Below are 23,919 nucleotides of genomic sequence, written 5' to 3' on the forward strand. Positions count from 1 at the left end.
GTTGTTCTTGTTTAGCTCAAATTAACATTGCAAAGAATACTGTTGTCACATAATTGTTTCAGTTCTCCTTCCATTCTAAATGGAATGTCACACAACAGAAGGCAGAAGCTGAAATGCAGGGGCAGTGAGTGTTCTAATTTTATTTCTAACAATGCTTCCTGTTTTTGACATTTGCTACTCAGAAGCTCAGTACAATTTGGGACAGCACATTACCGTGGCTGCTCACCAGTTAGAGAAATCTGTAGCTAACTTGTAAACCTTGTATTAGTGGACAGACTAAAGGAACACTATCTATTCTAAAAACAGAGGTAGGGATATTGTCACTATCTGTCATGTGTTTTATACTATTTTATGTTTTATGTGACCTGGCAAGAGAATCTAAATATTTATTTATCTTTGGAACCTGATAGGCTATGTCATGCTAACATGATTATTTGGGGTGGTTTCCTGGAACCACATTAATGCTAGTCCTGGAATAAAATCTATGGAGAATCACAATTGAAAGTGCTAGTTGGTGTGGTTTACTGCTATGTTGTATTGAGACAATTTGCACTGTTATGTAGTGGTTGTCATGTTGGGAGAAGCCTTCATCAGAGTCTTCAGGTACAGGGAAGAGGATTGTGACCCCCATTCCACAAAGGCTCAGGAACGTCCACCACATCCTGCCCCCAATATCCTTCTGACCCCAGGTTCAATGTCAGGTAAGCATTTTGGATTTGTCTGAAATGCTGCATGTCTTTCTGAATCAGTAGAATATGCTTGATCTTACAATGTTCATATATGATGAGTATGATGTTTAATAATTGTTTTCATTTTTTATTGCCATATTTTTAAATGTGCTTCTGGTGTGTGGACTGCATAGGAAACATGGAAGGTCGGGTGCAGTCTGATCCTAGAGTGACAACCAGGCTCAGTGATGCCCTCACCATCCCAAATAGCCACTGTGACGACTATGGTGACCTGGAGCTCTATCGCTCCTGGTGCTGCACCACCTTCTGCAAAGACTACCCCGACCTGCAGCTCAGAGGGGACCATGTGGGAAACAGGAGCTCAGAGAGCCCGCGGCTGGAAAATGAGGGGTTCGAAGGACCACTTCTTCAGTCTCAGGACCTGGGAGAGCTGGAGGCCTTGGAACCCACAGGGCCTGTGGAGCCTAGGGTACAGGTGGAGTCCCAGCCCCTGCAGGATGAGGGTTGCCTGGTCATGGACAGCAGCATCATCGCCCTGAACAGGGAGCCTCTGTCCAATTCCATGCTGAATGGCTATCTGGAGAGTAAGCTGCTGGAGGTGTACAGACAGCACATGCAGGACAGCCTGGCCCGGGGCAGCTCTCCCCTGGTCCAGACACCTCCCCAGGGCTTGATACCAGCCCCAGTAATGCAGCTCAGCCTGCATCTCTGTCAGGACCACGGCCTGGACTCCAATACGGCCCAGAGCATCGTCATCCACTACCTTAGCACCTGCAACGTGGCTAGCTCCCACTTCAGCTCCCCCAACCTGCGCATCTCCAACCCTGAGCCTAGAAGAAAACCCACCTGACTGAAACCAGCAGTAGTTTCACTGTGTCCTCCGACTGTAACATCCTTGAGAATGGTCTACAGTTTTAGTTTCGTTTTCTCTGTACTGAATCTGTATACTTAGTGGTCAGTTGTATTGCATTGGGTTCAATAGGTAAATTAAATTGATCGTTTGGGATGGAGATCCGTTCATTTTGTTGAATTGTTAGAAGAAATGTCTTTAGAAAATGCCACAATGTCCATAATATCTACTTCATAAATGCGACCAGTTCCTATAATGTAATACTTGGGAGCCTGAGACAATCCCAAGCTTTCAAGTTGAAGGACAAAGAGGAGACAAACTGTAAGGTGAGGGATAACTTAGCATCTTGGTTCTTGTTTCTGAGAAATTATTCCTCACAGATATTGCAGATCTGAAATTATATTGTCATAACCACAGACTATTACAAAACAGTAAAAAATAGCTATTTTGCTATCTTGGTTGTCAGAAGAAGTTGGAAAATATTGACACCTGCTGTCATACACTAACATTGCATGTTAACTGCAAGTGTCACATAACATTTTGACAAGAAAGCACATTACACAACATCGTTATCAGATCAACATATCAAGCTCTGCCAAATTTGAAACGCTTTTTAATCTTAGATGCAACTGACTGAATTGAATACATGAATATGCTAAAGCACTGAGCTATTGCCATCATGTCTTGTGGAGAATAAACTGGCCATTGGAATGGGTAGTGAAATGGACTACACAGTGTACAAAACATTAAGAACACCTTCCTACTATTCAGTTGCACCCTCCACCCCCCTTTGCCCTAAGAACAGCTACAATTCATTGGGGCATGGACTCTACAAGGTGTCGAATGCGTTCCACAGGGATGCTAACCCATGTTGACTCCAGTGCTTCCCACAGTTGTGTCAAGTTGGCTGAATGTCCATTGGATGGTGGACCATTCTTGAAACACACAGGAAACTGTTGAGTGTGAAAACCCAGCAGCGTTGCAGTTCTTAACACAAGCAGGTGCGCCTGGCACCTACTACCATACCCCATTCCAAGGCACTAAAATATTTTGTCTTACCCATTCACCCTCTGAATGGCACACATACACAAGCCATGTCTCAATTGTCTCAAGGCTTAAAAATCCTTCTTTAACCGGTCTCCTCCCCTTCATCTACACTGACTGAAGCGGATTTAACAGGTGATACTAATAAGGGATCATAGCTTTCACCTGGATTCACCTGGTCAGTCTATGTCATGGAAAGAGCAGGTGTTCTTAATGTTTTGTCCACTCAGTGTATAAAAGTATACTAAACATAAGGTGCATATCAGACACTTTCTGGTTTAGCCATGACAGATTGTTATTTTACCTCTGAGGAGGCCTATCCATCTAGATCACTGTCAATCATATCAAGTGAATGTCATGACTCAGGTGGGTAGCTTCATTTCAGAAATCCCCCTCTTAGGCATCAAAGGCAGGGATTTATGACTGGTAAGGTTTATGTGGGTGTGACTATATGATAGCATGTGCTAGATATGCATGCATTTTTCTTTTAGATGGGTGCATCTAATGTGAAAACCAGTATCGAGTGACTTTAAGCACGGTTAGTATATGCTGCTTGGGAGAGGATTAACAGTAAACCTGTGTGTGTGGGGAGAAAGTGCCAATGCCACCACTTCACACCCTGTCGGGAGCCACTGGGTCATACACCAGCCAAGCCAAGGACTATTAGCATGGCACTGTTAGAGCAGCATAGGAGTGGGTAATGGTCAGGGATTGTGGTGCCCATGCCTCTGATAATTTACCAGAACCAAATGTTCAAGTTTTGGAAGTTTGATGCCATTTTACACCATATAGTGAGACATATGGGGAGACTTCAATAAAGATACAAGAAATGGGCAGATCTCCAAAGAGTCGGTAATAGGCTTAGCAGGTAAAGATGTGTCATCATCACCCAGCACAGTGAGGACTGAATTATTAACCATATCCTGGTGGGACTCAGTGGAATGAATTTTGAGGACCTGTAGAGATTGTTGTGATGTGTTGTGGAACATAATCATGTAGTGTGCTCACACACCACATATAGTTGATTGTAGTTGTAGTAGTTATTTTGGCTATAGGTTGATAAGTATCTACAAAATGTGTCTTTTCCATATAATAAAACATGGGAACATCAGAAAGAAGTGATAAGCACATACCCCAGCATTTGACTCTGTCATTCAATTGTATCTTACATGATTTGTTTGAGTCATTACTTCAATGTAAATTGCAGGGTGACCCAGTTTTAATATGGTTTCCCCCCATACTGTATAGCCCCCCCATACAGGCATTGATGCAAGCATCACTAGGTTTCTATTGGTTAAAACACAATGGCTTCGGTTCTGTTCCTATTCATATTGGCTGGAACTTGAAACAGTTAAGGGGGTGAACATATTCCTGATACAAAAGGTAAAAAATATAAGAATATACTTAATTGTTATGCCTTACGTTCAGCTGCCAATGTTTCTGTATAAAGGCATCAGGTAATTCTATATTATTGCACCATTCCCTGTGTCTCTGGAATGAAGCATGTGATGCTGCGGTGTGCAGGGGAGGGAGGGGTTGCAAGACTTTCTCACTCAGAGACTCGCTTCTCTACACAGTACAGTGGGGTCGGCAGGTAGGCTACTGTTGAGTGTGTGTGTGTGTGTGTGTGTATGAGAGAGAGAGCGAGAGAGAGAGAGAGAGAGAGAGAGAAAGAGAGAGAGAGAGGCGGCTGAGTCGTTTCTGTGAGCGCGTGGACTGCACCATAGCATTCCGTACCCAGGATACTGTCACCAGCCATGCCTTTACCCAAGAAGGTGCACCTATGTTATTTGATCTCTGGTATACCGATGCAACATTTCTGATTTGCGACACCCGATTTTCATGCTCGATCAAGTCCTTGTTTGAAGGATTTGAAGACATCGATGATGGCCCTCGTGATGGAACCTATAAGCAAATGGACACCTAAGCAAGTGCTGGATTGGATGAAAGGTAATGATTATAAAACATGTTTCTTTTCATTTGCATGATACTGACATAATACAGTTTGAAGCGACTAACATGTATAGGTGTACATTTGTTATCTTTTATCTGAATACGTGGTTTAATAAATTGGGGCTGATTTGAGCTAAAACGCTGCTATTCTTTGCATTGAAATATTGATCGTGTGCCATTTTGTGTATCCGACCCTGATGTAGAAGCGCGCTATTCAGTGTTGCCTAATTATCGCCCTGGCCTGATGTAGGCTACGCATTTGTAGAACACCAACCAGATACTCAGACCAACTTATTATGTTACGTGTAAAGGTGATCAACAATCAGTTTACCTATATAAGGTTCACATGTAGATTACCTCATACCATAAAGACTGCGTGCCCCCCCCCCCCCTCTAACACACACACACACACACACACACACACACACACACACACACACACACACACACACACACACACACACACACACAGATTGAATAAGTGTTGGCATCAATTGAGGCGTTTGGTAAACTAGCACCATGGACAGCAAACCTACCTTATTTGATAATGCGTTGACAGGGACTATGATTTACATTGTTACATTGCTACAAAAATCCACCATTGTAGGTAGTGATAAGGAACACATTGCAGGTTGCAAGCTAATCGAACTGGACAGCAGCTTTTGCAACCACAATAGTCAATTTTACCTTTAAGATATGCTGTTAACTGAACTCAAAATGGTTGGCATGTTCAGTGTGTTTTGAAGAGTTCTCCACTATCTGCCATAACATTCATATTTTTATGAGAGAAAATATACCTACCTATAGTTGCTTTTATTATATAGTGTGGGCTAAGAGTACAGCAGAGGTAAAGTACCCCTTAGGTAAGACCAAATGACAAAACAATTGTTGCGCTACATTACCTGCCATAATAAGATTGTGTGCAGTGTTATGTTAGTAGTGGCAGACTTCTGTCATTCTGGAGGTGAAACACTAATTGACAACAAGCCTTCATTGGAAAGAAAGGTGAGCATGAGAAACTCCATGCGTATACATCCAAATGGTTGAATGACGATCAAAAGAAACACCTATTAGTTACTGTAACAACCAAACACAAGTGAGATAGATCTGATCACGTTCTCTCTCACCAGGGTACAAGGATTTACTGTCATCCAACTAAAGAAGCTGTGATGTCAACCCAGACATGGGATATGTTTTCCCACATACAGTAGTTTCTGCCAGCCAAGTGTCAGTCCAGAAGTGCATAACCGTGCTTGCTTCTGGCGCTGCTGTCACAGATGTGTTTACAGCCTTCGCAGCAGGGCAGGGCTCGCCTACGGCACAACTTCTGTACAGCTGATACACAACACAACTAGAAGAACTTCAGTTCAGCCTCAAATTCTCCACCCCAAACACCATGGAAAGTGCATAGGCAAAGTGACATCTTTGTCATCTGTTTTATTCAATGCTGTAGGCCAACGGATGACGCCAATACACAGCAACATCTTGACAGTCTATAAGACTGGTAGAATACAACTGACATAAAGAACAGAGCCGGTCTAATATCTATCCTAAGGTCATTTGAGACAGAATGGTTGCTGATGTGCAATCTGAGACACAAAGAATGCTGATATGCAAGTTGATAAATGTCTTTGTGCTGCCACAGCTGCAAAGAATATCCACACCCTCTCCACACTGTTAACTGTGTGTTATTGGTTGCTTTTAATCTCTTGTTCTTGAGTGGTTTTTGAAAGGTGGCCAGTGGACACAGTCGTGAGGGGGAACTCTCACCTGATTTTCCTAATATAATGATCATTAGGGCAATAGAGATTCTATAATTGTAATTATGTAATTCTATAATAAGGGCTTTACACTCCTTGTTACAAAGAACATTGTCTAAATATTAGACACTACACACACAAGTAGGCACAGCATGACATGCACACACACACACACACACAGACACACACCAATGCACCAGTTGAGGCGTTCATGAAAAACTAGCACCATGGACAGCGAACTTGCCTTGGTAATGCGTGCCTTGCATTCATACTACGCTCCAACTTTGTGGATCAGGGTAGGGCAGTTGGCACACTAATTGAACTGTACCTCATCTATTTCATAACCACAATTATCTGTGTGTGAGAATAGGTTCAATGCCAATGAGAGTAAGAGGGAGTAAGAGAGAGTAAGAGGGACTGACCTGTTTTTGAGGGCATTGAGGACTCTGGATTATTCCTTTGGGTAAAATGTCGATATCATTTAGAATGAATATTATATACCTGTTGTATTTCATTCTGTGATAGGTCTGAGGGCAACAATTAAGAAATATACTGCGAATAATTAACTTCTTCAAAGGGGCTTGCCTCTTGGTCACCAGGAAACTGTTGCCATGGAGCCTTGATAGCTAAAGGAAGGCAACAGAATGGATATCCCACATGCGGCAAGCTATCAAATAACAGCACCCTTACAAGAAAAGCATGAAAAAAATTCACATGTGGGAAAAAAATGATGTGAAAGTTTCACAAGTCAGACACGGGGTTTTCAGAAAACAACGTTTCACATGAATTTTCACCTGAACAAATCACATGGAAAAAATGTCAAGTAGGAAAAACATAGCCTACGTATGATGTTTCACATACAGTGCACTCGAAAAGTATTCAGACCCCTTGACTTTTTCCACATTTGTTATTCAAAAATTGATTAAATCGTTTTCCCCCCTCATTAACCTACACACAAGACCCCATAATGACAAAGCAAAAACAGGTTTCTATTTTTTTTCTTCAAATTTCTTCAAGTATTCAGACCCTTTACTCAGTACTTTGTTGAAGCACCTTTGGCAGCGATTACAGCCTTGAATCTTCTTGGGTATGACGCTACAACCTTGGCACACCTGTATTGGGGAGTTTCTCACATTCTTCTCTGCAGATCCTCTCAAGCTCTGTCAGGTTGGATGGGGAGCATTGCTGCACAGCTATTTTCAGGTCTCTCCAGAGATGATTCGATTAGTTTCAAGTCCGGATTCTGGCTGGGCCACTCAAGGACATTCAGAGACTTGTCCCAAAGCCACTCCTGCATTGTCTTGGCTGTGTGCTTAGGATCGTTGTCCTGTTGGAAGGTGAACCTTCACCCCTCTCTGAGATCCTGAGCGCTCTGGAGCAGGTTTTCATCATGGGTCTCTCTGTACTTTGCTCCGTTCATTTGTCCATCAAACCTGACTAGTCTCCCAGTCCCTGTCGCTGAAAAACATCCCCGCAGCATGATGCTGCCACCACCATGCTTCACCATAGGGATGGTGTCAGGTTTCCTCCAGATGTGACGCTTGGCATTCAGGCCAAATAGTTTAATTTTGGTTTCATCAGACCAGAAAATCTTGTTTCTCATGGTCTGAGAGTCCTTTAGGTGCCTTTTGGCAAATTCCAAGCGGGCTCACATGTGCCTTTTACTGAGAAATGGCTTCCATCTGGCCACTCTACCATAAATGCCTGATTGGTGATGTGCTGCAGAGATGGTTGTCCATCTAGAAGGTTCTCCCATCTCCACAGAAGAACTCTGGAGCTCTGTTAGAGTGACCATCAAGTTCTTGGTCACCTCGCTGACCAAGGCCCTTCTCCCCCGATTACTAAGTTTGGCTGGGCGGCCAGCTCTAGGAAGAGTCTTGGTGGTTCCAAACTTCTTCCATTTAAGAATGATGGAGGCCACTGTTTTCTTGGGAACTTTCAATGCTGCAGACATTTTTTGGTACCCTTCCCCAGATCTGTGGCTCGACACAATCCTGTCTCAGAGCTCTAAGGACAATTCCTTCGACCTCATGGCTTGGTTTTTGCTCTGACATGCACTGTCAACTGTGGGACCATTGACAGGTGTGCGCCTTTCCAAATCATGCCCAATCAATTGAATTTACCACAGGTGATCTCCAATCAATTTGTAGAAACATATCAAGGAAGATCAATGGAAGCACGATGCACCTGAACAAGGCTGTAAATGTAACAAAATGTGGAAAAGGGAAGAAGTCTGAATACTTTCCGAATGCACTGTAGTGGTCAGGTTGTTGGCTTCTCCCATGGGAGACCTGTGATATTATCTATATCAAATATTCTTTTTCAGCTGGTGTGACATTAGTGCCCCGATGTCCCATGGGAGAAGCCAACATGTTGTCCATTAGACCAATAGGGACAACACTCATTTTGAAGTCGCCATGAGAAACCACTACTCTTTCATGTGCATTTTCACATTTTAATGTCAAGTAGGGCTGTCAATTGATACAAAATGTAATTGAGTTATTGCAGTATTTGATGTGATTAATCATGACTAATTGCATATTGACATATTTGATTTGTCCAAAGTAACAGTAAGCAAAATCAGTTTAATTGGTAAACACACTTTCTTTAACCTCAAAGTCAGTTTGTTTTGACATCGCATAGTTTTTTTAGTTGTATAGGTTATGTATCTTGGATGTTTTCAGTGAATTTTGAAAGCTTTCAGACAATGCAATAAAAAAGTGCACAAAAATGACAGAAAGTGAACTTGAGTTTACTGTCAAGATAGCACTAGTTTTAACATGGTAGCCCTTTACACCTATATACGGGTTGAAAATGGCAGATATGAGCACTGATAAACGCAGTTGCTGTACAGTAACACGCTTTAAATTACGTCAGAGTTCAGGCTCTTTACTTCACAGCGCTCTATGGGTTTTGACTAATGATGTGTATGAACGCTAGATTGCCTTGCTATGTATTGGCAATTGAGAGACGCTGAAGACGCAAGTCGGCCATATTGGTACTCCCCAGTAAAAGCAGTCCTCCATAGGAATGAATGGAATTACATGTATTTAAGTATTTACTTGCTGTACTGGGGACAGTAACATTAGTACTCTCCAAAAAAATTAAGGAATGTCATTTTTTATTTTTTATGTTTAGCTAACATAATATAAATGAAAAGTATGCATTACGTTTTCTGTAATAGAATACATGTGTCAAATGAATGTAGACATTCATAAATGCATTTATATATACTGCTCAAAAAAATAAAGGGAACACTTAAACAACACATCCTAGATCTGAATGAAAGAAATAATCTTATTAAATACTTTTTCTTTACATAGTTGAATGTGCTGACAACAAAATCACACAAAAATAATCAATGGCAATCCAATTTATCAATCCATGGAGGTCTGGATTTGGAGTCACACTCAAAATTAAAGTGGAAAACCACACTACAGGCTGATCCAACTTTGATGTAATGTCCTTAAAACAAGCCAAAATGAGGCTCAGTAGTGTGTGTGGCCTCCACGTGCCTGTATGACCTCCCTACAACGCCTGGGCATGCTCCTGATGAGGTGGCGGATGGTCTCCTGAGGGATCTCCTCCCAGACCTGGACTAAAGCATCCGCCAACTCCTTGACAGTCTGTGGTGCAACGTGGCGTTGGTGGATGAAGTGAGACATGATGTCCCAGATGTGCTCAATTGGATTCAGGTCAGGGGAACGGGCGGGCCAGTCCATAGCATCAATGCCTTCCTCTTGCAGGAACTGCTGACACACTCCAGCCACATGAAGTCTAGCATTGTCTTGCATTAGGAGGAACCCAGGGCCAACCGCACCAGCATATGGTCTCACAAGGGGTCTGAGGATCTCATCTCGGTACCTAATGGCAGTCAGGCTACCTCTGGCGAGCACATGGAGGGCTGTGCGGCCCCCCAAAGAAATGCCACCCCACACCATGACTGACCCACCGCCAAACCGGTCATGCTGGAGGATGTTGCAGGCAGCAGAACGTTCTCCACTGCGTCTCCAGACTCTGTCACGTCTGTCACGTGCTCAGTGTGAACCTGCTTTCATCTGTGAAGAGCACAGGGCGCCAGTGGCGAATTTGCCAATCTTGGTGTTCTCTGGCAAATGGCAAACGTCCTGCACGGTGTTGAGCTGTAAGCACAACCCCCACCTGTGGACGTCGGGCCCTCATACCACCCTCATGGAGTCTGTTTCTGACCGTTTGAGCAGACACATGCACATTTGTGGCCTGCTGGAGATCATTTTGCAGGGCTCTGGCAGTGCTCCTCCTGCTCCTCCTTGCACAAAGGCGGAGGTAGCGGTCCTGCTGCTGGGTTGTTGCCCTCCTACGGCCTCCTCCACGTCTCCTGATGTACTGGCCTGTCTCCTGGTAGCGCCTCCATGCTCTGGACACTACGCTGACAGACACAGCAAACCTTCTTGCCATAGCTCGCATTGATGTGCCATCCTGGATGAGCTGCACTACCTGAGACACTTGTGTGGGTTGTAGACTCTGTCTCATGCTACCATTAGAGTGAAAGCACTGCCAGCATTCAAAAGTGACCAAAACATCAGCCAGGAAGCATAGGAATTGAGAAGTGGTCTGTGGTCCCCACCTGCAGAACCACTCCTTTATTGGGGGTGTCTTGCTAATTGCCTATAATTTCCACCTGTTGTCTATTCCATTTGCACAACAGCATGTGAAATTTATTGTCAATCAGTGTTGCTTCCTAAGTGGACAGTTTGATTTCACAGAAGTGTGATTGACTTGGAGTTACATTGTGTTGTTTAAGTGTTCCCTTTATTTTTTTGAGCAGTGTAGTTTCCTAAATCTTTTTTACAACGGAGGAGGAGTACCAATGTGGCTGCGCAGTGATTTCAATACAGCGCCCCCTGTTAGTCATCCAGGGTTTATATACATCATTGGTTTTGACTGACAGCTGTTCTGAATTTGAGCATCGCACACGACAAGAAGTAACCCCTATCCCTCCCACTAATTGGGCAACTTTAGTAAATGTTTTGTTGTCTGAGTGAGGGAAATGTTGTAAATTAATAGGACTCGATGTATTTTGAAAGATGATACGGTGAGGATTATAATAAATACCGCTTTGATGTCATACAAGCAGCCAAACACCTGTCTAAATGTGCACTTCACATTTCCATATAATTAAATTCATGTCATTGTGATTATGATATTCTATGATTAGGGCTTTACACTTGTTGTTACAAAGAACATTGTCTATATATTACACACTACACACACAGGTAGGCACACACACACCAATGCACCAGTTGAGGCGTTCATGAAAAACTAGCACCATGGACAGTGAACCTGCCTTGGTAATGTGTGCCTTGCATTCATACTACGCTCCAACTTTGTGGATCAGGGTAGGGCAGTTGGCACACTAATTGAACTGTATCTCATCTATTTCATAACCACAATTATCTGTGTGTGAGAATAGGTTCAATGCCAATGAGAGTAAGAGGGAGGGACTGACCTGTTTTTGAGGGCATTGAGGACTCTGGATTATTCCTTTGGGTAAAATGTCGATGTCATTTTTGATCAACGTTTCTGATCACTATTTTTGATGTAAAGTTACAAGGTGACATGGCGTCGTACCCTGGCTTGTTTTGAACAGAATTAGCGTATGTTTGTCTATTGTCAAGAACATTCGCAGCGGAACACACCTGAATTCACTCATGACTCTTTTCAACACGCACCAAAATTACGATATTTCTCTCAATTGCCTTGTGAAAGAGCAACACTGCAAGGTCGTATTTTATAACTTAGCTAGTCATTTTGGCAATGTAATAAGCTTTCAAATGATGCCCACTTGACCCAGATTGCGATTTATAATGGGCCATTTGTGGGTTGTGTAAACAACAAAAGTAATTGTATGATCGCGGGCATGCAGCGTTGTGTTCCAAACAAAACAACTACAAGTGTGCTTGCCCTAGTTCCGCAACGGTACAGCTAGGAGAGCTCAAAACAGCACCTTATAGTTGAAGACTCTTCTTTAAGTCATAAAAGTGCATTGAAATGACTTAGGAACTGTGCACACTTTGGAGAGGTGTGTGGCCACTTGGAGATACCAGTTAGTCCTCTCACTCAAATCCTTGTCATTTTTTTGTCTTATGTTGCACCTATCCCACATTTTCCAGGAATATTCTTATCATGTTATTGAATGTATCCAGAGTATTTTCAGAATTCGTTATAAAAGTAGAGTGAATGTACAGTATAATATAATCAACAGTGTAATGTTTGGATTCAGTCTTGTTTCAGGTGAACCGTTGGGTCCTCAACTTTGGTCTAATAATTTTCCAATAATCTCCAAGCTGTTCCGTTTCAATGGCAAAAGTGCATATAGATTTCAGAATTCAGATATGACGTCATTGTTTTGTCGGTATCCGCTGAGTTTTGTTAACGAAGATATGTGTGGTAAATACATGTGGGCCTCCATCTTTATGTACCTCCGCTGTTGCTACCATGCTTATGCAAATGCTTTTCAGATTTCTTCTGTGAAGAATCATTTCAGTTTAGTCCTATCCATATAGGCCAATTCCAACGAGTGTAAAGGGTTAAACAGGATAGATAAGGAGGCAGAGCGCTAGCCACTCTGTTCATTTCTCTAGGCTTCTTCTAACAGTCACTAACCAAGGTATGAAGAAGAGTGGCGTGCGGCTGCAACAGTAACACTCCAAATGAATGGCTCAGAAATCATTATAAAAAAATGTTTTTAACGCACTTCAATTGTTATACTCAGGTAGGCTAAGTTAACTTTTTACAGAATGGCATTACATAATTTTCAATTCCATATGTGGAAACATTGCTACACCACCTTTTCATGTTTGGTGAGTAACACTATTTCAACACCACATGTTAACTTGCAATTACTTGCTATACTTTATTTACTTTGCCACCATGGCCTTTTTTGCCTTTACCTCCCTTATCTCACATCATTTGCTCAAATTGTATATAGTCTTATTTTTTTTCTACTGCATCATTGATTGTATGTTGTTTTACTCCATGTGTAACTCTGTGTTGTTGTATGTTGTCGAACTGCTTTGCTTTATCTTGGCCAGGTCGCAATTGTAAATGAGAACTTGTTCTCAACTTGCCTACCTGGTTAAATAAAGGTGAAATAAAAAAAATTAAAAAATTAAAATTCCAAATGTAGAAGTTAGATTTTCACATGTGCCTGTTTCTTACATGCGAAACTGCAAATTTGATTTTCACATGTGAATGTTTTTCACATGTGAAACAACAAATTAGATTTTCACGTGATTGTTTTCTACTTGTTAAAATGCAATTCCATATGTGAAAGTGAGAATTTCACATGTGCAACTGTAATTCACATGTGAGGTGAGAACTTTTTTTTCTCACATGTGAAGAGGTGGTGTTAACATGTGACCTTTAAATTTAATACATGTGAAAATATGACTTCACATGTGAAATTTAAGCTCAACATGTGAAAACAGCTATTCCACATGTGAAACTGCAAACAAGACATGACATGACATGATCATTATTGTATATGGATGCATAAACGTGTGTGCACCACACACAAAAATGCACATGCATACAGAAACAACCCCCCCCCCCACACGCACACACATACGCACATGCTTTCACAAATTTCACTCCCACGAACGTACTGTGGAGACACAAACACACCCACACACAAGGCCATCAATTTTTATGTCAAGGCCACTGTGTGCTCAGAGAAACATTTCTTAGGACCCGTATTGAGCCTCGATTCAGTTACTTAGAATGAGGTCGGTGCAGCAGCACACAAGACGGCAAGACAAGTGTTCGCCACATACAAATGGGGAACTTAGTTCAGATGATTTGCCTGACTATACAGACTGTATAGATCGAGGTCGGTATTGAATAGATGTACCCTGAGTCATCTGTATATGGCTCTGAATGTATCATCCTTTGATCTACCTAGGCAACATCAAGCTGGCTAATTTGGCCCCTGTTGAATGCCTGTGGCCATGGATGTGTGTGTGCTGGGCTTTGGTGTGTTGACATGGCCCAGCCGGTGTGTGCAATGTGGGTCAGCTCTGTGCTGTGGCCTGCTCTGCTCCACTATGCTCTGTGGCTGGAGATGACTCATCTCCCGACTCTGCTAGTCTGCTCTGCTGCTTTCTGGGCTCCTCTCTCTCTCTCTCTGTGCCGCCTGGCCAGCTGTACATGGCTCCAACACAGAATGCTGCAGTGGACTCTGTGTGTCTGTGTGGCTCTGCTGTGCTCTGATAAGGATGGCTTTAATACACTGTGGTGAGAGGGGTTTATCTCCTAGACTAGTCCCGTTTCTCTCTGCCCCCGTTCTGTTCTGCTCTACACAAAGAGCAGCTCAACTGGTAGACTGGTTCTGTTCAGTTCTCTGGAGTTGAAACGTGAATGGTTGAAAGCATGCTCCTGGTATTATGTAGGAATTAACACAAAAAATGACTGAAATGGAAAATGAGTTTTTAGAGTCAAAGTAGCCTGGTAGGGGTTACAAATCTTTTTTAACAGCAATTAGTCTGAATCTGCCAATCACACAGCACTTTATACAACTGTTATATTTATAGCTTTCATGGTATATTTCAAACGTAAATAATTCTAAATAAATCAGCACAATCTGCATTCCATACACCTAGTGAATGAGTTAGATGTTGACAGTAAAGAAGACAAAGACATACTATTAGAACAAAGGTGTGCCTAACATAGTTTCCCGCCTCGTTGTGTGTCCCCCATGCAGGCCTGGATGACTGTCTACAGCAGTACATTAAAAACTTTGAGAGGGAGAAGATCAACGGGGAGCAGCTTCTCCACATCACCCACCAGGAGCTGGAGGAGCTGGGGGTCACCCGCATCGGACACCAGGAGCTCATCCTGGAGGCTGTGGACCTACTCTGTGCCCTGGTGAGGAGTTCATCAAGACATGCAGGGCTGGAGTCAGGAGGGATGGTCAGGGCAAAGGGCTGTAGAGTTAGTCCTCTTGTTTGTAGACACGACAGAATCACTTTACTAAAGATGCCTTCTAGTGCAACCAAGCCAGTGCAGTCAAAGTGCTCCAACTAGAGAAACACGGTGGACGTGCAGGAGATGTCCAGCTAGCCTAGATACTAGATCTGTTTGTGCACCGTTTGAGAGACAAGGCATGGCAAGGCATGACAGACAAGATTGAAGACAATAAAAGGTCAGTAGAAAGTGTCACTTTATTATCTACAGCCGTCATCAGTGTTATCTGCTGAGTAACAAGCAGAAGAGGAGAGAGGCAGCAGCAGTGCTCAGTGAACAGGGCTAGAGAGGTAGAGCTGAGGCTAGGGCCAGAGTCACGGCAATGATTTGTGTCCGTTGGAGCTAAAGGCTAATTCAGATTCATTGGTGAATTGTATCCTTATATCCTAGATAGAGGTGGAGTGGGAGGAGACTGTGCTGATAGAGGTGGAGCGGGAGGAGACTGTGCTGATAGAGGTGGAGCGGGAGGAGACTGTGCTGATTAGAGGTGGAGCGGGAGGAGACTGTGCTGATAGAGGTGGAGCGGGAGGAGACTGTGCTGATAGAGGTGGAGTGGGAGGAGACTGTGCTGATAGAGGTGGAGTGGGAGGAGACTGTGCTGATAGAGGTGGAGCGGGAGGAGACTGTGCTGATAGAGGTGGAGCGGGAGGAGACTGCTGATAGAGGTGGAGCGGGAGGAGACTGTGCTGATAGAGGTGGAGCGGGCGGAGACTGTGCTGATAGAGGTGGAGCAGGTGGAGCCTGTGCTGATAGAGGTGGAGCGGGTGGAGACTGTGCTGATAGAGGTGGAGCGGAAGGAGACTGTGCTGATAGAGGTGGAGCGGGGGGAGACTGTGCTGATAGAGGTGGAGCGGGCGGAGAATGTGCTGATAGAGGTGGAGCGGGTCGAGACTGTGCTGATAGAGGTGGAGCGGGAGGAGACTGTGCTGATTAGAGGTGGAGCGGGAGGAGCCTGCGCTGATAGAGGTGGAGTGGGCGGAACCTGTGCTGATAGAGGGGGAGTGGGAGGAGCCTGTGCTGATAGAGGTGGAGCGGGTGGAGCCTGCGCTGATAGAGGTGGAGCGGGTGGAGACTGTGCTGATAGAGGTGGAGCGGGAGGAGACTGTGCTGATTAGAGGTGGAGCGGGCGGAGACTGTGCTGATTAGAGGTGGAGCGGGTGGAGCCTGTGCTGATAGAGGTGGAGCGGGTGGAGACTGTGCTGATAGAGGTGGAGCGGGAGGAGACTTTGCTGATAGAGGTGGAGTGGGAGGAGACTGTGCTGATTAGAGGTGGAGCGGGAGGAGGCTGTGCTGATTAGAGATGGAGCGGGCGGAGCCTGTGCTGATTAGAGGTGGAGCAGGAGGACACTGTGCTGATTAGAGGTGGAGCAGGGGGAGACTGTGCTGATTAGAGGTGGAGCAGGTGGAGCCTGTGCTGATAGAGGTGGAGCGGGTGGAGACTGTGCTGATAGAGGTGGAGAGGGAGGAGACTGTGCTGATTAGAGGTGGAGTGGGAGGAGACTGTGCTGATTAGAGGTGGAGCGGGAGGTGGCTGTGCTGATTAGAGGTGGAGTGGGAGGAGACTGTGCTGATTAGAGGTGGAGTGGGAGGAGCCTGTGCTGATTAGAGGTGGAGTGGGAGGAGCCTGTGCTGATTAGAGGTGGAGTGGGAGGAGACTGTGCTGATTAGAGGTGGAGCGGGGGGAGACTGTGCTGATAGAGGTGGAGCGGGGGGAGACTGTGCTGATAGAGGTGGAGTGGGAGGAGCCTGTGCTGATTAGAGGTGGAGCGGGAGGAGACTGTGCTGATTAGAGGTGGAGCGGGAGGAGACTGTGCTGATAGAGGTGGAGAGGGAGGAGACTGTGCTGATTAGAGGTGGAGTGGGAGGAGACTGTGCTGATTAGAGGTGGAGCGGGAGGTGGCTGTGCTGATTAGAGGTGGAGTGGGAGGAGACTGTGCTGATTAGAGGTGGAGCAGGTGGAGCCTGTGCTGATAGAGGTGGAGCGGGTGGAGACTGTGCTGATAGAGGTGGAGAGGGAGGAGACTGTGCTGATTAGAGGTGGAGTGGGAGGAGACTGTGCTGATTAGAGGTGGGTTCGGGAGGTGGCTGTGCTGATTAGAGGTGGAGTGGGAGGAGACTGTGCTGATTAGAGGTGGAGTGGGAGGAGCCTGTGCTGATTAGAGGTGGAGTGGGAGGAGCCTGTGCTGATTAGAGGTGGAGTGGGAGGAGACTGTGCTGATTAGAGGTGGAGCGGGGGGAGACTGTGCTGATAGAGGTGGAGCGGGGGGAGACTGTGCTGATAGAGGTGGAGTGGGAGGAGCCTGTGCTGATTAGAGGTGGAGCAGGGGGAGCCTGTGCTGATAGAGGTGGAGCGGGAGGAGACTGTGCTGATAGAGGTGGAGCGGGGGGAGACTGTGCTGATAGAGGTGGAGTGGGAGGAGCCTGTGCTGATTAGAGGTGGAGCGGGAGAAGCCTGTGCTGATAGAGGTGGAGCGGGGGGAGACTGTGCTGATAGAGGTGGAGCGGGAGGAGACTGTGCTGATTAGAGGTGGAGCGGGCGGAGCCTGTGCTGATTAGAGGTGGAGTGGGAGGAGCCTGTGCTGATTAGAGGTGGAGCGGGAGGAGACTGTGCTGATAGAGGTGGAGCGGGAGTAGACTGTGCTGATAGAGGTGGAGCGGGAGGAGACTGTGCTGATAGAGGTGGAGCGGGAGGAGCCGGTGCTGATAGAGGTGGAGCGGGAGGAGACTGTGCTGATTAGAGGTGGAGCGGGAGGAGACTGTGCTGATAGAGGTGGAGCGGGAGGAGCCTGTGCTGATTAGAGGTGGAGCGGGAGGAGACTGTGCTGATAGAGGTGGAGCGGGGGGTGGCTGTGCTGATTAGAGGTGGAGCGCGGGAGGAGCCGGTGCTGATAGAGGTGGACCGGGAGTAGACTGTGCTGATTAGAGATGGAGCGGGAGGAGACTGTGCTGATAGAGGTGGAGCGGGAGAAGCCTCTGCTGATTAGAGGTGGAGCGGGAGGAGACTGTGCTGATTAGACGTGGAGTGGGAGGAGACTGTGCTGATAGAGGTGGAGCGGGAGGAGCCGGTGCTGATAGAGGTGGACCGGGAGGAGACTGTGCTGATTAGAGGTGGAGTGGGAGGAGACTGTGCTGATAGAGGTGGAGCGGGAGGAGACTGTGCTGATTAGAGGTGGAGCGGGAGGAGCCTGCGCTGATAGAGGTGGAGCGGGCGGAACCTGTGCTGATAGAGGGGGAGCGGGAGGAGCCTGTGCTGATAGAGGTGGAGCGGGTGGAGCCTGCGCTGATAGAGGTGGAGCGGGAAGAGCCAGTGCTGATAGAGGTGGAGCGGGTGGAGCCTGTGCTGATAGAGGTGGAGCGGGAGGAGCCTGTGCTGTGTGCATCAGTAAGGGTGGCATGTAATGGGTGTCGTTAGTCTTGGTGTATGATGACTCATACAGAGAGAATCAGGCGTGGGCATGGGAAGAGCCCTGTTAGAGCGAGCTAAGAGCTCTGTATTAACTTGACTGATTCAGAGAGGGGCCACACAGCACACGTCCTCTCTGATGGGCTGGGGAAGTGTCTGATAATAGATCCATAGGCCTAGACAGCAGCAGCTGGGAGGGAGTGTGTGTGTGCTTGTGTGTGATTCCCTGTGACAGAGCGGCCTGCAGCAGAGCATCATTAGAGTGCCTGGACTGCCTGAGACCCTGTCTGATCAACATCTCCACACAGACAACCACACACATGAAATCTGTGTCTGTTAGATGGTCCGGTGGGGGCTGCCTGGGTGTGTGTGTCAGAATGTGTGTGAATGTTGAGCAGAATGTTCCTCCTTTATGTTCACATAGGGGGCTATAGTATATACGTTTGCGACTGTGTGAGTCTGTGAACATGTGCATATGTGCTAAGACAGTATAGTGTGTGTTCTGCGTCCCATCTCCATTATAGTGATGTGCTGTGATTATCATTGGATGCTGGGACATGTCCCCATTGATCCTGGCAAAGTGCACTAGAGCTGAACATTGCGTCACTCTGCTGAGAGGAGGCTGACATGAGTAATGACTGTACTGGAGGAGGCCTACAGGTGGAGGGGACAGGAAAGACAGGACACGGACGTGGTCACGCACACACACACGCACACACACACACACACTGCCTTATTAGTGGCCTGATAGGTCTGTCCCTCTGCTCTGCTTGTGTAAGACAAGACTCTCTGCAGATCCATTTTTTAAATGAATTTATCTTTCCTGGGTTGATTATGTGAGTGTGATGGATTGAAAGGCAATGCAGGCTTAGTGTCAGTGTGACCGCTGACTCACTTTGACATCAAACCGAGGGTCGGTTGTTGCTGGGAGTTAGATCATTGTTCATCAGTCGGCAGTGACCAGACAGACAGACAGACAGACAGACAGACAGACAGACAGACAGACAGACAGACAGACAGACAGACAGACAGACAGACAGACAGACAGACAGACAGACAGGGCTCTGCTGCTAAGTTGTTGATGTAATAGGGATTTTGCTCCCACCAAATTACAAAAGACATTACAGCCATCAGAGGAAAGTGTCCCCTCCATGCAGTGACGCCTCTCTCTGCCTGAATGGCTCACTGGAAGGAAGGTAGCAGGGAAATGGCTGAGCTGGTCAGTACTCACCACCACCTAGCAGCATAATGGTGCGTTTCCTCTACAGTGGGTCGACTGCCAAGAACAAGGCCTTATTATTGTGTTGCTTAGCTTAGTTGCATGGATGTACAATATAACATATTTAATTCTCCCCCGCCTTTTATCTCTTGTCATCCTCTGCATTGACGTAATAGGTGACTAGCGATGGAGAAGCCCCTATAAAGAGCAGCCTGAACAGACAGCAGCACATTACTTTGATATTTTGAATGAAAGAGGAAAATCAATAAGGGAAGAAGAAGCTATGGAAACACTGGGCTTGTTGTAATTAAGAGTGACAAAGCCAGGAGTCACCATGGCAACTGGGCTGGGCTGGGCTTAGCTACATTGTTGTGGGTTAGACAGGAAGGAGGTATTTCTCCATGGTGACAGTGACTAATGTTGACTAGACGTGGAGAATCAGAGACAGCTATTCACACACAGGCACACATCTCTAACAGACACACTATTGTGACAACGAGTATGACAGATGAGTGGTCTTCATTGTGTCTCTGATGAGGCAAGCATCCCTTTATGTTAACTTGAATAACTCTAGATCCAAAGGATAAAGCTGCCCACCTGGTTTGGTAGATAAATTAAGAGGGAAATCTGAGATTATCTGAGATTATGTGACTGAAGGGATTTGTCTTTATATATATCTGGCATTTAGATCTTATATGCACTATACATTTGCTGCAGCACTGTTCTGAATGAGCTTTCTAATACAAGTACTATATGTTACTCGCACCACACTGTCAATGCAAGTTACTGTTATTTCTCCACGTGAACTTAATGTATCCACATTTGAACTTTAAAGTCAAACACTTCTGGGAGCATAATGGACCATGGTCTAAGGGTACTGTGCGTTCTGTTCCAGAACTACGGTTTGGAGACTGAGAACCTGCGTACCCTATCCCACAAGCTCAATGCCTCAGCCAAGAACCTGCAGAACTTCATCACAGGGAGGCGTCGAGGTGGCCATTATGATGGCCGGGCCTCACGCAGGCTGCCCAACGACTTCCTCACCTCTGTGGTGGACCTCATCGGAGCAGCCAAGAACCTGCTGGCCTGGCTGGACAGGTGGGTGTTACATATCAGCTTCGGGGGTTGAGATTTATGCATTGGAACATCCCAGTTTTGTTAGACTTAGAGTAGCTTATTTTCCCCAGAGGAACTTCATTTGCGTATGCCTAATAGTTTATATATGGTTCTCTTTCATTGTAAAGTTGTTGGGGAAGGCAAATACTGTCTTAAGATGTTTCTTTTTTATATCTCACTGACTGTTCTGCCCTCTCCCATCCTCTGTCTGACCCCTGCATATTGTACTTTCTTCCCTCTTGCCAGATCCCCATTTGTCAGTGTGACAGAGTACTCCTTGCTGAAGAACAATATTGTTCAACTGTGCCTGGAGTTAACCACCATAGTACAGCAGGTGAGATGTCCAGGGGTTGGTAAAGGTTAGGGAATTAATTAACTAGTTACAAGTGCATCAATATGTCTCTGACAGAACACTTGGCTATATGCCTCCATTTTATAATTCTGTTAGTTTTGTCGGGAATAGATGAAGGCCGACTGAAAATAACTTTCCTGTTTTAAATACTCTCAAGAGACAGTCTGCCAGCTAAATTCATTTCACTGCACTTGGGATACTTGCATCTGTCTCATCTGATAGGGGCTCAGTTTTATTTTAATGTTCTCTAACATTAGTTCTCTAACTGGTTTTAATTGTCTTGCAGGACTGCACGGTGTATGAGACAGAAAACAAAATTCTTCATGTGGTGAGTTTTGAGTTTCCTTCTATGGGGTTGAATGCCCACAAGGACCTACAAATCTTATGACCAATCATTAACTGCCACCTAACAGTCATAACATAAGCAACAGTAGTCAGTAAAAATGATCAAATGTTTTCACAATAAGTGGCATGTGAATCATCCAACATTATGTGGGACAATGATTTAAAACACTCATGAATCTTTACACATTGTTTTTACACACCACACACACACACACACACACACACACACACACACACACACACACAACTTGAATTGGGGCACATGCCCACACTTGAACATGTGATAATACAGTCACACGCGTCCTCCTCATCGACCAGGCAGGAAGCACTATGGAAGAAAAGGGTTTAGATTATTAATAAGAGTGTGTGAGTCTGCCTGTGTATTTCTCAAAAGCCGCAGTTTTAAGGCCTTTGGTTGGCAGTCTGTGTTGAATAATGCAGAACCTCCCTGCTGCTCCCGCGGGCATTCCTGCCTACAGCAATTAGACAGGGAGAGAGATGGTGAGGCAATAATAAAGGAGAAGCTAGGACAAACTATGTACAGGCCAGACGTGTTTGTTTGTTTGTTTGTTTGTTTTGAATTGTTTGTTTGTGTGTGTGTGTGTGTGTGTGTGTGTGTGTGTGTGTGTGTGTGTGTGTGTGTGTGTGTGTGTGTGTGTGTGTGTGTGTCCGAGAGAGAGCAAGAGAGAAAGTGAGAGAGAGCAATGGAGAGAGAGCCCAACTGGAGACTAAGGGAATAGATGGAAGGTCATGGCTGTGTCACTGTATCTATGCTGTTCACTGCCAGCAAGTTCTGATCACTGTGCTACTTTTGGCAGTAACAGAAACCTACGTACAGTACATTTGACATGACATCTGAAGGACATGACAGTATCCAGCAGTGTTCATACAGTGCTGCATAGACCAATGAGAGACCTCTTTTTCCTTAACTTGTTAAACCTGGGAAGGAGACCGTAGCTTACCTTTGAAGAAGGCCTTGTGTGTCTCAGATGATGAATAAACCGAAGAATTGCTCATTAAAAAAACGGGTCAGATTCTCAGATAATTGCATACAGTGCTTCATTCTTGTTTCTCTAAAAATGCAGGCAGGAGAAGAAGAAAGTGACTCCATGCTCTTGTCATCCCCAGTTGGCTCTTTGTCCTTCTCCAACAAAGTGATACTGTTGAACTCCAGGAAGTGATGCACGATGCCGATGCTCACAATAGACAATGTAGCAGACAGTGTAGTAGTAATACCTTACACTGTGTGGCTTCTTTTCCAGGTAACTGCCAAAATAAAGGAAACACTTGATTAAATGAGGATTACATAGTATATTGTAAGCTGGTACTTCCACACAGGTGTGGTTCCATGTATACAAATGCTCAGTTGCCCATTATTTTGGCTACCATGGCTAGAAGAAGAGATCTCAGTGACTCTGAAAGAGGGGTCTCAACCCAGCTAGCACATAACATTCTGAGGTGATTTTTGTGTCCTATGGTTATTTTGCATATAACCTTCCCACAACTTTCTTGGAATGGTGTAGGATAGTTGCTTGGCTTTGGAACATTTAAGGAACATGACAAGAAAACATTGTTTTCTTGGTATTTCATTACTTTAACTGAATGTTTCCTAAAAGTTCAAATTTAAATGTTGGTAATGTTCTAGGAACGTTCTCCAACTGGTTTGTCATGGGGAATGTTCTCAAATAGTTCAGAGAACGTAAAAAAAATATTCTGTGGGAATTTCAGTACTTTAGCATAATGATTTTCTACAAGTTTTCTCATGGTTCTATTTAAAGTCATGCTCTCAAATTGTTCCAAGAACGTTAATAGAAGGTCTAAGGGCCCGGGGCTGGATTTCTACTAAGCTAACATATGGAATTGTTTTAAGAAGGTCATACCAAGGATCATTTAGCTATTTGATTTAGAGTTTTGTTTGATGAAACATTGAATTTGGCTTTACTGCTATTAGCCTATAGAAACACATTGAATAACATATTCATCATGTCAAAACAGATCATTTTTATTTATTTTGAAGTGCTTGTCCTATGTCTCCTATGTCTGAGAGATAAGTTCAGAAAATTATTTATATTGTTTTACCCATATTTATCCCCTTTTTGGCACTAAAGTACTTTCATAATAAAAGAAAACTGGTACAGGGTTACCTTCAGATGAGTGTTGTGAGACTTGTGGGCATCCTAGAGCA

General features: G+C 45.0%; 2 protein-coding genes across 5 annotated transcripts in view; both read left to right on the plus strand.

Annotated features, from left to right (window-relative positions):
* The first annotated feature begins 25 nt into the window (after positions 1 to 25).
* Positions 26 to 2,250, plus strand: LOC115154518 (uncharacterized protein CXorf21 homolog). 2 transcript variants are annotated; one of them, XM_029700804.1, is made up of 3 exons: positions 26 to 308; positions 564 to 701; positions 863 to 2,250. In XM_029700804.1, the coding sequence occupies exons 2-3, from the start codon at positions 572 to 574 to the stop codon at positions 1,537 to 1,539; spliced, it is 807 nt and encodes a 268-aa protein (XP_029556664.1). In that variant the 5' UTR covers positions 26 to 308; positions 564 to 571; the 3' UTR covers positions 1,540 to 2,250. The 2 variants fall into 2 exon arrangements, with proteins under 2 accessions (XP_029556664.1, XP_029556663.1); XM_029700803.1 differs by having other exon boundaries at positions 32 to 124; positions 863 to 2,244.
* A 1,877-nt stretch (positions 2,251 to 4,127) lies between these two features.
* LOC115154522 (connector enhancer of kinase suppressor of ras 2) overlaps positions 4,128 to 23,919 on the plus strand; it is a 66,990-nt gene continuing 47,198 nt past the window's right edge. The window contains exons 1-5 of one of the 3 annotated variants that reach the window (XM_029700812.1): positions 4,128 to 4,533; positions 15,037 to 15,200; positions 20,817 to 21,019; positions 21,284 to 21,371; positions 21,676 to 21,717. In XM_029700812.1, coding sequence (XP_029556672.1) covers positions 4,467 to 4,533; positions 15,037 to 15,200; positions 20,817 to 21,019; positions 21,284 to 21,371; positions 21,676 to 21,717 — 564 coding nt within the window. In that variant the 5' untranslated portion in view covers positions 4,128 to 4,466. The remainder of the gene's footprint in view (positions 4,534 to 15,036; positions 15,201 to 20,816; positions 21,020 to 21,283; positions 21,372 to 21,675; positions 21,718 to 23,919) is intronic. The other 2 variants (XM_029700814.1, XM_029700813.1) reach the window with 2 other exon arrangements.

This window comes from Salmo trutta, chromosome 19 (genome assembly GCF_901001165.1).
Source record: "Salmo trutta chromosome 19, fSalTru1.1, whole genome shotgun sequence".
NCBI lineage: Eukaryota > Metazoa > Chordata > Actinopteri > Salmoniformes > Salmonidae > Salmo > Salmo trutta.

Bases quoted from the DNA above. Each gene is read 5' to 3' on its own strand.
- LOC115154518 (XM_029700803.1), top strand. From the start codon at position 85: ATGTCACACAACAGAAGGCAGAAGCTGAAATGCAGGGGCA. The intron at 125-563 runs GTGAGTGTTCTA...ACTGTTATGTAG, and splicing joins GAAGCTGAAATGCAGGGGCA to TGGTTGTCATGTTGGGAGAA. The intron at 702-862 runs GTAAGCATTTTG...TGGACTGCATAG, and splicing joins GACCCCAGGTTCAATGTCAG to GAAACATGGAAGGTCGGGTG.